Genomic DNA, 18,935 nt, shown 5'->3' on the forward strand with positions numbered 1-18,935 from the left:
TGCAGATGGCCTACAGCCATGCTTACTCATGACACCGGCTCCTAAGGGACATGGCTGCAGCAAGCTAACACACACACATCCTTATCGATAACCACCCTCCTCCCTCCACCCAAGATGGCAGTGCACCGCTCCATGTGAACTTCTCTGTCTGATCCCAGCAAGCACAAGTTATTACCATTGCTCTCCACGGCACGATGCAGATGTGTCCCAGATCTGCTGAAAATCACCTAATGCTCTTCCAGATTACAGATGCCATTTAACAGGTGCTTTTGTTCCAAGGTTGACACATTGAACTAGCATCGCTCCCATACCAATTTCTGATTTGAGTACTGTCTTGGTTTTTGCAGTCCCTCTTGGTATTGTGGTAGATTAAAATCTAAAGCACAGCGATGACAAGGAACATTGACACTATAAACAGACACCTCTTTAAATAAAGTTGTGATCAAAGCATTAAGTAGCCTAATAAAACCCAGGTGGCTCTAGCTTATCATATGCCATACTCATTATTTCAAGTGGCCCATTTAATAGATTTCCAGGTGTCAAAAAAAGGTTTGTTGCCAGTTATTTCATTTCTGGCTCTGCTTATGTATCTGGTGCCTTTTGATAAGAAAGTCTAATTAAAAAAGAAAAGTTAAAACTTAAGAGTCATGTTTTCTGCCACAGTTGGCAAAACCACAGAAACCAGTGTGGCTTTGTATTATTTGCTATCTACATAAAGCTTAAATAATTACAAAGGAGACACTGAATGACTCATGTTTGCCATAGTTTTCTGTGTGTTTGTCCTTGAAAGTCCAAAAAATTTAATGGCAGCTTTAAGAGACTTAACTTGCAAGTTTCAATTAAAAACACAGTCAATATTTTTAACTACTTTTGAAAGTCTTTACCTTTAAAAGGAGTATAAGCTCTGACAGCAAGCAGACACAAAAAAAAGATTATTTGACATTTATTTGTCAAATACAATTAATTTTTCACTTGAAACATCATTATAAGAAAAGTGTCTTGGAAGATTCAGTCAAATGACACAGAATGGAGCACAGTGAATAAGAGGAACCCACTTTCAAATATCATTTTTAAAAAGTAAAACCAAGAGCTCAAATTTCTATATTTGAGGACGAAGGGACTTTTTGTTTTTAATTCTACATCATTATATCAAAGTAAAATTTTACAAGGAACCCCCTCATGCCTCACCCTGCTACTCATTATTTCAAGTAGCGTCTTGCTCCCCTCCCCTCTGCAAACCAACCCCCCCAAGCACATTTTAATTTCTGACCTACTATTTCAATTAATTTTCAAGCAAGAAAGAAAAAAAAGTTTGCATAGAAATCAGGTTTAGAAGTCTAACATTTTTTAAATGCTGTGGCATTTAGCCTTCTAAATCCCCATTTGCCTTTCAGTTATAACTGAAATTTGTTTCCAAATTAGCCAGGTAGAGATGCCAATATTCCACTGAAAGCCATTAAGACCTGGACACCTAAAATCCTGTGCTGTTTCTAAAATGTTTGAGCAAGTATGTGTTTGTAGAATGTTTAGGACACCCAGAGCTAGCTGACGCCTCTGGGCATGAGCACAGTAAAGCATAAATCAGGTTGCGCTTCCTAGTTTGAGAGGCAGGATGGGAGCACTAACCTTGCTCCAATTTACATCTAAACATTTCTTATTCCCACTCCTCACTCCATCTCCTCAGCATTCCTCTTATCTTCAGCACTTGGTGCCTATTGGAAACAACCACTATATGCCTCCAGTTCTACTGTCTGTAAATTGATCAACCCCAAAGCAGTCCTCAGCTGTCCTTTCCTCTAATCTTCCATCAGGAACACACCACACAATGATTTTGACACTGTACCATTCTAAGAAACAACAAGCACATGATAGAAAAAGAAAAGAAAAAAAAAGATGTATTTCCAGGGAGACCTTTCACTCCTTTTTTTTGTTTTGAAATTACTTCTTCCTATTCCAGAGGAGAATTGCCATGTTTGGTCTAGTTCCTGAATACCTGGTGCTGCAACCTTGTCTTTCTTGCAAACGATGGGAGCTATGTAACTAGAGAGCAACACATCAAGTCTAGAAAATCATCCTCAATAGAAGTAAAATAATCTTAAAAAAAAAAAAAAAACAAAAAAAAAAAAAACAAAAAAAAAAAAAAAAACAAAAAAAAAACAAAAAAAAAACAAAAAAAAAAAAAAAAACAAAAAACTGCCCTTGTATCTGTAGTTACTTTTTGTAGGACTCAGGATTATGTTTTTCAACTAGAAGAACCATTAGGCTCAGGGGATGAAGATCTTCAGAATTTCCCCAGAAACAAAGACCTCCATTTTTAAGAATACTTCTTGTTCCACTGTGTGAAAACAGCTTTCGAGCCTCAGTGTGTACCAGGAGTGGCACCCAGTGTCCAAACTGCATCCTTACAACAGCGTCTTCAGTTTCCTTCTCAAACGGTCTTCCCTCATTCCTTTCTCCCAGGCTGCAGCCACAGAAAATCAGCAGCTCTATGTTTAAACTGTACATTTCATAAAGTACACTTTAAGTAAAGCAGTTTACATAAAAATTTTGCCAAACTTTTAATCAACAGTGCATAGATGAATCATATTTTCCATTATTTAATGTAGAGAACAACTACCAGGTCCAATAAAATACTTCAATTAAGCTATACTGCTACAGATTTAAACTCTGAATGAAATCAACATTTGTGCAGACTATGGTCTTTCAACTGTACTCAACAACAGACTTCACAGCTATAAGCTGATTTATTCCTGATCACTGGTATTGCTTTAATAGCCCAAACCAGTTTCTCTAAACATACTTTGTTAGGGCAGATCTAAAAATCAACTTAAAAAATGGTGGGTGGGTGGGGGTGTGTGTGTGTTAGAATCTATTTCACGTTTTGCAGTTACACAGGACTTTAAAGATCATCTATTGTGCTTGGCTAAGACAACCGAGTAAAAATGAGACTAGCAAATAAAAGTTTCCTCCCAAAATTGGTCAGAGGGATAAGACTTAGATTTGAACAAGATTTAACACCTGGAGTAAGCTATAAAAAAGCTTCCCCCAACCTTCTGCAAAAGCTACAACTTCTCTTTTTTTTTTTCTTTCACTATCACAAACAGTTCAGAGTTGCACAAACTGGATTAAGATAAAACACTCAATTATTAGAATGATTATCCTAAAACATTAAACAGCTATTACTCTATACATAAGCAAGAACGCGGTATGGAGCAATACAAACTGCTAAAAAGAAAAAACAAAAAAGAACATGCTGGGGCAGGGAGGGGGTTGTCTATTTCCATATACACGTGGGAGTCAAATCACTAACACCCCTTTCAGTATTTTGCCAGACTTCAGCTGGTCAGTTTTCCTGTTTCACTACTATCAAAATCAAAACCTAACACCCACCATAACCTCTCTCCTCTCAAATAATGAAGCTTTGCATTGCCCATCTCACTACCTGCCTCACATGTGCTAGTTCAAGGAACATTCCGTGCACCTCTTCAGGAGTCAAGCGCCTTACAGCTGAGTGAAATTCCGAGTTCATGGGAATGTGAAAGATTAGATCTCAGTTACACTGCAAATATCTCTGAACCAGCTTTTCTTTCACAACCAAAGGCACAAAACTAGCACAATTTAGCACTTTATCGAGAACTCTAAAATCCTGATGTTCACTGTAGTGCCTCCCTAACTCAACCCTCTAATTTCTCTGCTGCATAAATGCATGCTATAAAAGTTCCAAGATACATCATACAGATTAGTTTTTCATATATAAATATATATGTATATGCACATATATCAATATATATTTTCACACAGACACATATTGAATAGCATCTTCAAATTTTGAATTACTTCCCCACTAAGATTTATTTTATTTCAATGAGACTTCCACTTACAAAACCATGCACATATTGCACAGCAAATATATCTCTGTTAGGTGCCTAATATGGCCAGGGAAACCATTTTGATTATTCTGTGCCCGCTTATGCATTGTCCTACAAAACAATAAGATAGAACAGCAAGAAACTAGCAATTAGGATATGCACATCGGGAATCACTAAAATCTACACTAGCCAAGTCAGGAACAATATGACTGATGAATAGGCCATATTATATTAGGATTGTTAGCAAGTGTTAAAAAATTATCCTTAGCAGATGTCCCTTACGACCTAAATATATCACACAAAGAACATCCCTTCTAAAAAAGTTTTAAGAAATCTTTCCATTTCTATTATTGACTAAAACTCCACAGTGCTGCGTGTTGGCTATAAATATGTGCATCGAGGCTTTATCACACTAAATGTACAAAAACGTGTGAGTATTTTACTGAAGAGTAAACAATCTATTTTAATGTGTATTTTTCTACTGCATGAATTTACACTGAACTGAAGCATGTAATCCAATAAAAGAAATCAAACTGTGTATTCAGCAAACAGTAAAACAAAAGACAAGCTGCGTACTACAGCAACTTCTCAACCAACACACCACAAACCAAAATACAGTCTTGAAGTTAGATGGGTGAGACTTTATCTGCAATAAATACATTTTGTAGATACAGCTGATAAAGAATTATATAAATTTAAGCTACTATACACTATCACATGTGCAGCTATGCATACCCTGCTCATCTTCAGCAAAGCTTTAAAGTTTTTATTTTCTTAAATATTACTGTTATTAAGCTTCTATACACTGGCTTACCAGACTACAGTGACATGCAAGATTTGCTCTGTTTGTGCTTTCTCAGTTTCTACATATATTTTTGATGGCACCACTGGATTTAACAATATATATTAATCACAAATAAATAATGCTAAAATATAGATCTAAACTTCACCTCTGCCAAGGACTTTTTCTCTTTTCTACCAAAGACGAGTGTTTGTCTAGAAAATCTTTTGTTTAGTAATCTTTGTGAATCAATTTCTTATTCCTTCAACTCCACTGCTGCAGCAGGTTTCCTGTTAGCAAAATGGATTTCAAGTCTGTTACTGAAGTATGCAATTCAATATTCAGTACTGAACCTTGGGCCAGTAACGTGTCTCTGTCTTTCCATCAATAAAATAAACAAACAAACAAAACAAAAAAAAAAAGGATTACTTGGGTTTAACGTGTTCTATACTTTCAGCATGTATCATTTTCTTCTAGAAGAGAATAATGCTACATAGTTTTTCCAATTATGGAGTTGAGAAATCCGCAAGATGTTACGCAGTGAGAAACAAGAACCAAAAATATTCTTCTTCATTTACTACTACTACTTATTTTAATCAGTTTTTATTATTTTTCACACAGATGTATTGATTTGAACGGCTGTTCAATAGAACTATTGGCATTTCCTTCATTTTGGCTCCCAAAAAAGAAATATTAGCACGTGGGATTTGTTCATTTTGCTGAGCTTTTCTTTAGCTCCCTCAAGTTTATTGCAGCATTCTTCAGGGAAGGAAATGGCTAAATACTTGCATTAGCAAAAAAGGAAAGGAGGGGGAATGGAAAGAGGTAATAAGAAGGTGTTAAAAGAACACTCTTTTCTCTTGGTCCAGTCACACTGGGAGAAGTGTTACCAAAGGAACAAATGAGCATAGTCAAAATATCTGGCCAAAGCTACAGGGGAACACAGGGACCACAAGCAATTGGTCTCTTAAGAAAGGACATGCTACAGACCAAAACAAGACACACAAAAAGCACAGTGTGATCCAGGCAGTCCAACGGAAACGTCCACTCCTGTAGCACGTTGTCCAAGACTGAAGAACCATAATAAAAGATGAAGAAGTAGAAAGTGTTTAGCAGAATTGACATCATCATCTTTACATGGTCTAGATTTCCTTCTGGATGAAGCTTTACTTGCTCCAAACACAGAGGTACCCTAAAGCTACTGCTTTTCTGACTTTTAGGCACCCACAGCAGCACCTACCTCAGCTGGGCAAGATGAACACAGGATCTACCAGGATGTCTATTATATATTCTAGCAATTGTCTGAAAAACTGTTTCCTTAAAATACAAATGGTTATATCCACACTTCTTTTTCCTGAATTTTGGTACAGCAAAATTCAAATGTTTAGTAAAAGATAGAGCGTATCTTGGGGGGGGGGGGGGGGGAGCCAGCAAGTTTCATCTTTGCCATATGTTCACAGCAATACCGTTTCATACACTAATCTGTAGCAGAACAGCTAAAAGAATTACTTAGGAGTCTCTGCTTTTAATAGCAACTAGCACATTAGATACTGTTTACCATAATATTTCCACAAATCAATTATAAAATACAAACATGAGGTCATCTGCATCTGTGCAATCTAAAGTGTGAGGGAATATAAAATATTTCCTTATTTCAGAGCCCTTTCCTATTCCCAAAAATGAACAAATACTACACTAAATGGATTTGTAAAAATCAAATAACCTTCAGATTCTTTGTAATTAATCAAAAATTATTTTAAGAACTTTTGATTACTCAGAGTAAATAACCTGTAAATTTTCTATCCCACAATAAACAGCGAGTGTAAAGTTTAATGTTTCCAAATCACTATCACAGAACTACAATATAGGCATAAAATTCAGACTAATGCCTGAAATCAAAGAACAGATATTAAACATCTGAATATATTTCTATTATTTAATTGGTTATCATCATCTGTGCACTTTTATGCCGTTGAGCTGACATAGCTCTGACATTTAGCAAGAAAGATCAAATTCAGAATAGTTCACTTGTAATATTTTACCCAAATTGCAGGTAAAATAAATTGAGCTTTCATATTACTGATTACATAAAAGTTAATGAGTTTCTGCAAGTTACAAAACTATATGAAATATCCATATAGCAAACCAAATGATCATACAATGATTATTAATAAAAAATACAGCTAAGATAGAACACAAACTATGAAGTAAAAATCTCCTGGTTTCAAGTTCAAAACTTGCATATAGTGAAATGGTTAAATGCAAAACTGAGCTGGATACAATCTTCCAGCTCATTCTAACGCTGCTAAGAGTGCAAAGTATCACTTAAAATAGATGCTTCTCTAACTTCATTTTCAGGATTACTAAACGATTATTCTTAAGCATAATTTTCAGTAAAGTGTGAGAGTTTATTACATATGACAACAATATCCATTGCAATAGTGGATTACATTAAAAAAATATCAAACAAACTATGACTGGATTTATCAGAATCTAAGCAGCCATAAGGTTTTTATGTTTAAAAGTATTCAAGGAAAAATGCCATGAAATAGGTTTTCTTAAAATAAAAGTGTTTTTTTTTAGAAGAGAGATAAAATATAGCATAACTTCCCTCCTTTTAAAAGCAAATGACAGTAACTTTTTTGCAACAAAATTTTAATGGAAATGGATTTAAATAAAACTTTAATACGCCTGGTGCTCTAAAGAGCAAAATGTTTTCTCTCCTTTGACTCAAAATTAGACATTGAACAAAAGGGTTTACCTACCACTTTAAAGCATTGACTTTACAGTAAAAACCAACTTGAAAATCCAGAAATGCAATAAACAAAGCATTTCAGGCATTTTGTGCAATACTATCAGAGAAGCAATCGTTTATATGCATTTAAGTCTGCACAGTCCAGTAGTATAAACCCACTTAAACAACCTAGGAAGTTCCACCACAAGTGCTATCTCTTCTTTCTTAGTTACGTGTGGTAGAACTGGGAAGCGAAGAAGGGAACCTGCAAAACTAGAAAGATCCTGTTCTGCTCTTAGAATACATATACACACACACAAGTCTCTGAATCAAATGCTACCAATCTATGTACTTCCTTAGAACATGCAGCACATTTAGGCTGATTTAAGAAACGCAGAGACATTTGAGTCAGTAGAGGCTGTATTTAATTCCATGCACTTTTTAACACTTTTTGTATAAAAGACCGTATGAACCTTATCAGATGAAAATAATTTTTATCCCTCTTTTGTCTGCGCGCCCCAGGTTCCCTGGCTCAGAGCAGCGCAGCCTGGAGGCGGTGTGCTGGGCACGAGTGCCCTCTAACGGGGGCTGCGCCGGGACCGCCGGCTCTCACGCTGCTGCCCGCCCCTAGTCTGATCCGAGAGCGCTTTAAAATGGAGATGAAGATACACGCACATACAGCAGAGAAAGGGGAAGAGTATTTAAGGTAATTAAAAGCACTTTTTCTTAGGACTTTTTATTACAAGAACATACTTTGCGGTAAACTGCTGTATCTGATACAGGTAAGTCCACATATCCGCACCTACAAGGCATTTTAGGCTATGCACTGAAAAAGCAGCCTTTTATCTGAATTTCTTCTTCTTTGCCCAATAAAGACAACCACCTTCAGAAGAGACAAGTCTGCAAAGCACGAAAACTTACGCAAAGCATTTAACATGCTGCATGCCTGCTACTCCACTGAACCATTACAATTACGCAAGCTGTGTCAATATTAGTCTCCTTTTAGGAAACAAATCAAGAACTCGCACTAGTGACAGGTAAACTACAAAATAACTCAGTTGTGATTAGAAGATTTATTAAAGTACCTTGATTAGGTGATACATCTTATCACATTGCAATTAAGCACACCTAATATCCAATCTCTCTGTCAACCAGTATATTCCACTATCAGCTTTGGCAACCCACCAAAAAAACTGAAATATGGAAGACTAGATTAGACTATTTGGAGTATTTAACAACTGGCCATCCACCCTTTGTCATAACCATCTGAATTGCTTATATAAATTAATCCTTGCCAAGCCAACAGACTAGTTCATGAGTTCTTTACACCCAAATGATAAGGAAAAAAATCCAACTTAAAATTCAATATGCTTTTTTACACAGAGCACACAGTGAAACTTCATAAATGCATGCACAAACCTGATGGACTTTTGCCAGCACTTAGTAATTGAAAAGTCAACATTTACATAGTATAGCTTTCTTCCTAAATTACTATTGGAACTTAAGAAAAACACGGTTGAGGAATTCAGATAAATGGACTACAACTGGAGCCAGAACCAGGGCTGTGATTTAGGAGCTTCTGGGTCATCTGTTCCTGTCCTTAGTGAAATGAAACCTAAAATTTCATGTACTAGATTTGTGCATTTCATAAGCACTTCATTCTCTTACAATAGAAGACAACACAGATGACCTTCTCTATTTTTGCCACCTTCTACCTAAGGAGAATACACCTAAACCAAAAAAAAAAAAAAAAAAAGGGAAAAAATCTGTCATCTAAAACTGCATCTGCCTATTCAGAACAGTTACAGCATGCTCAAGTTCTGTCCTGCAACAACATAAAAGAAATAAAAGAGACTACAATGATAAACTTTTGAGTTATAATACTAGCAGATTTAAAAATGGGAATAACTGGAAGTTGCTTTCACAGGAGAAACTGACAAAACTTAGCCTTGACAGATGCCTTCACAGAAAGGCCAATCAACACACCTAGGGGGTTGTGATTTAATGATATGAGGACTTCTACAGCAATACCAGCACAAGAAATCAACCTTCACAGAGTCCATTTGGTCCTTATAGCTATCTACATACTGTCTGGGAGATTATGGTTTGACCATACAGGGGTTTCAGGCACCTCGGGGGTTCATACTACCTCTCCAGTTGTACTCAACGAGGCTGTTCGTGGTGCTACACTATTAACTTGGTAAAAGAAGAAAAACGACAGTAGCCTTTCTTTATAAAGATGCTTTTTGAAAAGCCAAAATGGTCCACTAAACACCACCATACCTATGCACTGAGACCCAGTATGCTGGAAAGCATAAGAACTCCTGTGATTTTGGTCTTGAAGCCCCTATAACGTCAAACCAGTGTAGCAGACCACAAGTTTTACTTCAAGAAATGCAACCTCGAGAACAAGTTCTCCAATAAAACAGGAGGGGCCTCAACACAGCAACACATACAGCATTCTCACTGCAGCAGGCAAAAGTTCAAAAGCACACGTTTAGTTCATTGCTTTATCTTAAATTAACTTTTGTCAGCATGTTCTTTTCAGCTACCTGAAGCACTCTGCTTCTGCATGGAACACATATCACAGGTGGCTGTACAGGCAACACTGGAGGTAAGGCTCAGCAGTAAGAATTGCTGCTACCCCTGGCCAATTAGAACCCTGAAAAAGTACTATATAGGAGCTACATTTCTCTATATGCAGCTGCATTCATTTGAGACTAAAGGAAACTGTGTCTTTGTGAAAATCCTGTACTATGCTATTTCCAGTTGTTACTGACTGATGATACAACTAAACACAACCTGCAGCACAAAAAAATACAGGTATTAGAATCTTTAATCATCAGGTAAGAAAGTAAAAATCATCAGGGGCAGGGCAAGAGGAGAAGGCAGCATCACTTTTCATCTGTAGCATTTCAGAAGGAATCTAATGGAAACTCTGCATAGCTATAAAAGAAGAAAAAGCTAAAACCTTCTAGAACTTATTTTCATGTATACATGTATACATACAGTTATGTATTACATAACTGCCTCAAAGTTTCTATTGGCATAATTATCACAGAACTTAATTTATTATCTCAGCTTTGCAAGTAAGGTACTAAAATCTATCAGGTTGAAATAAAATCTGTTTCAAAATACCTTATCAAAATAATGTCTCACAAGATCTATACCAAATTACAAGATTTATACTACACTTTTAACTGTTGCTTTCCATGAAAGGCATATAAATTTCAAAATAATGTCTCACAGGAGCTATAATGAATTACAAGATGTATACTACATTTTTAACTGTTGCTTTCCATGAAGGGAATATAAATTCCTTTAAACAGGGGGAATAGCTACTCAATAAATAGCACTGAAGATAAAAACAATGAAGTGCAAAGCATTGAACCTAACATGTCACTTAGACATAAAATTTATAGTCAAGAATAATACATGTATTTCTTAGCAAGAAAATACACCTCATGCATGACACCTTTTTTTTGAACCTTAACTGAAAGAAAGCAAAACTATGTTCAGACAAAAGCTTGCAAGTGCCCTAAAGTGAAATTAATTCTCAAAAAACTACCCTCACAAAGGCAAGCTGGGGTATGGCATCATTTCACAGAGGTGCCTAAGCCAAAAATCCTTACAGCAGAAATGTGATTTTCCATAAATGAGTTGAATCCATCAGGTGGAGGATGGGGGCCACAGGAATAGGGGTTGTATGTGTAGACAACAGGAAGTATCTTCTTAAAGATCTCTGTTTTGAGAAATAATTTCAACATCTATGAGGATTTAAGTGCACCAGTAATAAGGAAACACAGTTACCTGAAAAGTAAACGCCTGACCAGAACTCCAGAGTGCAGCCCCAAAATACCAAACATTCATGTTGAAGCTTCTTTTGCTGAAGACTCAACAACGTACCCCTGTTCTGCACTTTTCCTCCATTAGCTCACACATCATCAACTAAACTTCAGCTACAGATTTCTAACAGAGAGCTGAGCTGAACCTTCCCACCCCCTCCAAAGATCTTGTGCTGCAGCAGGCCAACCTAAGTGTTTAAGACTTCCCTGACAGGAAAATCTTAGCAAAAAATTACACTTTGTAAAAAGAATCGTAGGAAGACAACACTGCAGGAGAAACTAAGATGAAAAACACCTGTGGACTCATAAATGGTAGACAATCCTCCCAGATTTGTAGGAAGAATTACTTGAAGCTAACAAAATATCCTCTCATGTTTTCTATATTTTTCTAGAAATAGTTTCTAGAAATAGTCCAATTGAAACGGCACTGGAAAATGTTCTTGCATTAAAAGAACAAGTTTGAGTATGTTGTTTTTTAAATCAAAAATTTCATTTTTGTAGGAATTCTGTTGCAGCAAACAGTCAAAAGTTAAAATTATCTCAGGAATTAGCAGCAAGAGACAAAATGGCACCGTAACAAAAGCATGTCTAAGCATATCTGAAGAAATGGTTGTTGCTACAAGTTAGAAATAAATCTTTATAAAACCAATTCTTAAATGACATGCATATCTATTTCAAGTTCAAATAAAGGATATTTTCTCAGCACCCTCAAAAACATGTTTTATATTAATTTGTTCAGTTTCAAAAAGGAAAATATTAGCTTAAATGTCTTGCCAATTATCCAACAGTTTGTTTGCTCAAATATCACCCTCCTGTACATTAGCTCAAGTCTCTTAACAATGATCACCTCAAGACCACAAGGCAAATGAGTATTTTTCAGGTGACCTGTTCCTAGAACTTCTGCAAAATGATACAGGTGTACTCATTCAATTCTCAGCATAGCAGGTTAGGAGTTTCCCAACACATAATCACACCATGGTTGCTCTTTGTTTCCTCCCCTCAGAAGAAGGGCAGCTGGGGTAGGGTGGCCCCTCAGCCTGGTCAACAATCCCTGCCTTAACATAAGATCAAGTGTGACCACAGTCCACAAAAAAAATGCTTTCTGCAGGCCCAGAAACTTGGTATCTCAATAGGCTTGTTCCTATTCCAGAATTTGGGGGGAAGGGGGGGGGGGGGGGGGGGCCGGGAATTTTTACAAAATAAAATACAAATTAAGGAAGAAGAAAAGACATTACAATGTTATTCTGACTAAAGAGAACAATGTTAAGTATCATTCTGGGTGATGGAGGCACTGAAGTGCCAAGACCCTCATACTTCTGCATCTCTGGGCCTGAATTGTTCAAATATATAAAGCCAGTCACGATACTGATGTAACATAGAAGTCTTGGGGGAAGGGAGGTGCCTTGTTTGGTTTGGGTTTCAGCATCCTGCATTTTAAAGTTCTGGCATACAACAAAAGATTTCTCTGCTGGAATATCTGTATCTAGAAGAAAAAAATCTTTTGAAAATCTGGCAGGACGTTTGCATAGGGAAACATAGCTCCAGGGAAAACAAACAAAGAGTATTCATAAAACTTTGTTTTTCATGTTGGCAAGACAGAAGACAACCCTATATAGAGGCTAAAAAGGTAGGTAACGCTCAAGCTGGCAACGTCAAGAGCCATTTCATTTGGGGTTTCATCTTCCCTAGCCTCTACCACATAGGTCAGAGGGCTGAACAGGCCCTAAGGAAAGGGGACACATAATGAACGTGAGCGCTGTGCGCTTCCTGAATGGTTCAGTCTATTTAAATGTATTTCACTGAGAAGAATACAGGGAGAACCTCTCTGTGACCCACATCGTAGAGGCTAGGAAAGATGAAAACCAACACAAAATGGCTCTTGAGGTTGGTTTATAGGATTCAGCACAGGCAAGCTCCCCTGACTCGGCTGCAAATTCACTGGCACTGCTAGAGGCATGGATCAGCGTCACTGCAACAGGTTCACTTTCCACTCCAGCTAGAGTTTGCTCTTCTGTCTGTGCCTGCAGCATGGGAACAGAAGGTTGACAAGCTAAGGCATCCAGGTGAGGGAAGCTCCACAAGCATCGCCTTTTGCACCTTAATTATTGCCAGGATTACTGCCTACTTTCTAAAACAGGAAAAATACAGACCGGTAACAAAAACCACTTTCTTGGAATGGAGTTTCTCCCAAGCAGGAACAGTTTAATCTTGCATACCAGATCACAGGCTTACAGCATCAGCATGCTAATCATCATATAGTGAGATTAATTAATCTCTGAAACTAAGAAATGTATTTCACTCCTTGTTTGCCTATCAGCTACATGGAAATAGTTCAGCCATTTCCTACAGGAAAAACTGAAGCACGGGCTCCAATTAAAAATTTAGATTACTCCAGTGCTTTGAAGAGCTCTAGAAGACAAGGAATCTTTAAAGCATCTTTTAGGCTTTAATAAAATATAGTTCTGACTCAAGCACCATATTAATGTAACACAATTTAGAGTCCCTCGTGTTTTGCACTTTCTTTTTTTTTCCATACAGCAAAGTGTATAATCCCACAACAGAAGCAATAAACAACTAAAAAATATTACCAAGTTGCAAAGGATTCTTGAAATGATCTCTCTTTTAAAGGCAGGGTCCATGATTCTTTTGTAATAAGATAAATTTAATAATACCTAATCTCATTATAGGCAAGAAAAAGCAGTTTATATTTAAAGATTAAGTAATCTTGCTCAAACCAAACTACCAAAATTAGATAGAATCAAGGTTCCGACCCCAACTACTTTGACTACATTGCCTCTTTAGTTACTCTTGAAGTTAAACTGTCTCTCTTTAAGCCCTAATAAAGAAGTGTTTCCACTAATACCATTAAATACACACACACATGTATTACCAAGACTAGAACTGTGAGCCCTTCAAGTTTATTTTAAAGATTTTATATCATTCTGTGTCAAGCCAATTATGGTGATTTACAGTGGCAATAACAAAAAATCACTAGGACCAGCAAGGAAACACCAAGACAGAAACCACTGATGCTACTACTAGGTCACCTGGAGAAGCAAAAAGATCACCCAGATTTCAAGTTAACCAGATCCTCTTAAGGTTACAAAGCTCTGCTCACCAGGCTTTCAATGAGCACTTAACACATACAAATAAACCCAGACAGAGGCAATCTATATGCCTGACTACGTACACACATATATTATGCACACATACACTATACACAGAGCCATTTTAATAAAAAGCTTTAAGGTCTACATGAATTACAGACTGGAAACTAATGTAACTTCCTGTGTAGACAGTCTTACTCTAAACTGTGTCCATGTAATACAGTATTTATCCCTACAACTTTCCTTATACAGACAGGCATTCAGCTGGATATTCAGGATGCCATTGCAAGTAATCCACTGATAGATCAAGTCAAATGAAAACACTCTCTGATCACATTCAAGCTTCTGGTCACTGGGAAAAAAAATTCTTCTTTTTTTGCACATATGGATTTTCTTTTTTACCTAAAGTTTTGCAAAACAGTAAACGTTACCTTCATCAAAGTCAGCGTCATCTTCTGTATGCTGTGGGAAAGGGAAGCAATTTGTGATTTCAAGTCTGTCATCCACCACAAGACCCAGCAGCACTCCTTGGACCACTTCATTCCCCTGTCCTTCTTCTTGGTAATGTTTAATGATCTTTAACACAACCTAGAACACAAAACAAGAAAATCATAATATGCAATGGATTTTTTTGTCCTCAAATTACACATTTGGAATTTCAAATTGGTTGAAGTGCTGCATAAATTAGAGCTGCAAACCAAGTGAGCTACTGGCTTTAACAACAGCAGTTTTAATACGGGTTGAAAAGTAGGCAGCCATCCTAACATTACCAGAGAATAAAAAAGACCATTAAATGTATGGTCAAAATGCAGTTCTAAACCAATTTTCTAAAACACCCTTCTAAAATGAAATATTGATCTTTTTTACTTTACCTTGTTACTATAACTGTTAAAAGCTATCTTACAGGGGCAATAAGCTCTCTCCTGAGGGAAACACTGCACAAGAAACTAACAAAATTCCTTGAAAGTAACTAAGCAGAAACTGGTAGAAAATTTTTGAAAGGTACAAAATTTCAGTTGCATTAACCTTCAAAATTACATCTCATTGCAGTTTTACTTCAGATGATAGTCTAATTTATATTTTGTAAACTGTGTGTCACAGGCTACTTAAGAATAATGAATGATAACAGAAAGGGAAGAGGAGCAAAAATTACTCATCATGTTTTTAATAATTTTCACTTCCTTCCCTAAATCTGAACTCTACAATGAATAACTCTCATGAGATGATACTGTAAATTGGAACAGTATGAAAAAAATCCTCAAAAATAGTCAATCATTTGCAAGAAACACTTTAAACCTACATAACACTTTACACTTAACAACACGAACCAGAACGAGACATTACCTACAAACACAGACTTGAAAGAACTTATGTTTCGTCCAGCATAAGTGGGGTTTATTTCACTAAACCCTAATCCACCCAGCAAAAACGCACTAGAAAATGTCCAATGGCTGTGTTGTCATTAAAGAAATACTACTTCAGTGCCTGCTGGCAAACAGATTAATCCAATAGACTACAGTTCAACCACCCCAAGAACAGATTCTGTACAAATACTGGTTTTTGGTGAACATTCTGCAGGGGAGGAAAAAAAAGTTAAGGTCATATTTATACATCAGGAACATATATTTGTCCCTAGCTTTCTCCTTGGTTGTTCAGCAGATCTTTATGTCACAGTTACACTATTAATGAATTACAGCAGCACAGTAGAGGTTAAATGGAAGGGGGGGGTGGGGAAGAGTAGAAAAGAAATTTTTTACAAATACATTGCCTTCTTGGGCTAAATGGGAAAACAAAAGCCTCATATACAGCCTGGTGGAAAGGTAAGGATGGAGCAGGGAATGAAGAACGAATACATTTTTCATCCAAGTTGGATCTAAGTACCAAACAGGGCTAACACTCACTGCTGCCTTGTTTATTCACAGTATCACTCACTTGTGCTTTCTCTTGCATCTAGACACACTTGCATTGAAGCTTCTCAATCACAGGTAGATACTGTTTCACCCCAATATACATTCACATCTGTCCCTCGAGTCCTTTGAAGCCATACCTTTTTATCCAATTTGTTAGAACAGGTCTACAGAGCAGACTGACAAATAGATACTTCGGTTATATAAATCTCATTTCATGGGAAAACAGTAAGGAAATTAAGATCAGCAAGCACTGAAGGAGAATTTAACAGTGCTGAAAACAGTACAGCAAATACCAGTTTGAGATCACCTGGATGCAGAAGACAGCTGTCTACCACCAGAGAGCCAGCACATAAATAGCATTCAACTTGCATTTAGCATAAAGTTAAGCTTTATCATGTATTTGCCATAAGCTCCACGGTCAAGGAATCCATGACTAACCAGACAGATTACAGCACAGCATGCTCTCTGCCTACTATGCAGCTATTCTCAACTTCTCTACAATCTTGTAAGCTTCACCTTTTCCAGTATTTTTCTCCTCATTTGCTCCTGAGTTTTCTATACCCACCAGCTCTCCCTGTCACTGCAATTCCTGTTCACCTGTTTGATTCCATTCCAGGAGCATTTGCGATACGATGACAATTTTATTGCAGCATTTCTGATTACAATTGCTTACAGAAAGCAGCTGCAAATGAAATAAACATGGGCTGTCATGTAGTATCGATGATTTTCCAGGGAGATAAAACTAGGAGTTCAAAACTTTTAAATGCTAACCAAATACCCCCATACACAACAAAGTTATTATACAAGTCTGCAGATTTCAATCTCCAGCCTGAAGACTACAGCAGATATTATCCAGGGAGATACAGACTCCAATTCAGGCCTACCTGCAAGTTTGTTTTCTAACAGAGTCTGAGAAAGGTAGCAGAGAAGGTCATGAACTCACTATTCTCAATTTCACACCCGTTAGCAAGCTGCAGAAGTTCAGGTTTATGACTGCACTGGAAAATACATTAGCTACCGAAATAATTTTTAAAAAGATAAATGGACAAGTCTGAGAAATGCATCCAAAGACACATGATTCTTGTTTTCTTTTTGTTCTTTGTTCTGGAGAGTTTTATTTAGCACATAAGACACAAGTCTTTAGTACAGCAGGCTCTTAATCTCGGATTGAAAAACCTGCCACCAAAATACTACCATATGACCAACAAGGAAACGTGCACTGGTGCTTTTGTTTCAGTACTAAAAACAGACCTTCAAGCATAAAGTAGAACTGTTTCTCTACTGATAACAAGATCAGTTTCAAACATTAAAAATCTCATTTCCATTTGTTTGCTAGTCTAGGTACAGCAGGGAGAGCTGATCACTATACAAACGACAATACCATGACATTTCCCTGTTTGACTGCACAAACCAATACTTCATATTGAGTAAACGACATAGACACCCAAAACAAAAAAGAAAAACACTAACTTGTACTAGACATTTCCCAAAAAAGACATTATGTTTATGAAGCATCAGAACAGAATCAGAATAGTTTTACTGGTCTGATAATAGATGTTATAAAGTGTTAATATAAATATTAAAAGTAACACAACCCACTGAGAAATACAAATAAATTTTTCCAAATCACATAGAAAAAAAATATCCCAAAGAAAGCTAAATGAACACCAGTATAACCCATCTTTCATCCAATGATGATTCACTTTCCACACACTATTTACAATTCCCATCCTCCTATTCATCTAATAAGAGATAGTGCCTCTTTGTACAAACTGTAGTTGTTTTTAAATACCCTTAGACCCTTAACTGCTGTACAATTGCTACATGGAATTAACAATAACTAAACCACATTTCAACTCACTTATTTAAGTAATGCAGTTGGCCAGCCAGGAAAGGCTATGTACTCAAGTAGAAAACAGGTCAAGTAATTTGAGGAATTTTTTTTTTAAAAAAAAAAAAAACAAAACACAAAACCAAAAACACACACACACCCCGAACAAACAAACAAACTTAAGATTTCCAAATTCTGACACGTCTGAACACACAAACCAATAATGGTATGCAGCTTGTTTTATTAAATAGAACTAGGATATAAGAAATATTCAGGTATACAAAAACTCTAGAAAAGGATACACAAATAACTCCTAAAACTCAGGTCCCCCAGCCTTGTAAATTTTGTGTTCAAAATACCAAAGCAATTCAATCACTTGGAGTAGCCACTTGACAGATTTTAACGGCCGTTAATCCTCAATTAACAAAAAAAAAGTTTGCAGTTCAACATGCTTCTAATCTTCAGATCTTCAAAGCACTGCTCTAACATTAAGAATGAAGTCATACTACACAAAAGAACCATTCTGAAACTATTAAAAATCTTCAAAGATATATATTTCAGCTGTAAGAGTATAATGCCAATTTTTAATTTTGGCTACATCCTGACATCACAGTTGTTAAATTCAAAAGTTTGTATCTCATTACAGAAACACCTATAACATGAATCACCAGCTGAAGTATCATAAGCCTTTGGGAGGTCCTGAGAAGATTCCTGGGGTCATGAATATGCCAAGACACACATTTCTGTATTTCTCTAAAGAGAGACAACAGCAAATCAAAGCACTGAAGATTCATTTACGATTGTGTTCCAGAGGGCTGAAAGTCACGACGTTGAAACCAGATTTCCAGTACCTGTATT

The 18,935-nt window shown here is 36.7% G+C and overlaps 1 protein-coding gene across 1 annotated transcript in view; it reads right to left on the minus strand.

Annotated features, from left to right (window-relative positions):
• Positions 1–18,935, minus strand: part of EIF3H (eukaryotic translation initiation factor 3 subunit H) — an 88,873-nt gene that overhangs the window by 50,945 nt on the left and 18,993 nt on the right. Inside the window, exon 2 of the mRNA XM_040586177.1 lies at positions 14,768–14,924. Within this exon, the coding sequence (XP_040442111.1) occupies positions 14,768–14,924 (157 nt within the window). The remainder of the gene's footprint in view (positions 1–14,767; positions 14,925–18,935) is intronic.

The sequence above is a fragment of the Falco naumanni genome, chromosome 3 (assembly GCF_017639655.2).
Source record: "Falco naumanni isolate bFalNau1 chromosome 3, bFalNau1.pat, whole genome shotgun sequence".
Classification (NCBI taxonomy): domain Eukaryota; kingdom Metazoa; phylum Chordata; class Aves; order Falconiformes; family Falconidae; genus Falco; species Falco naumanni.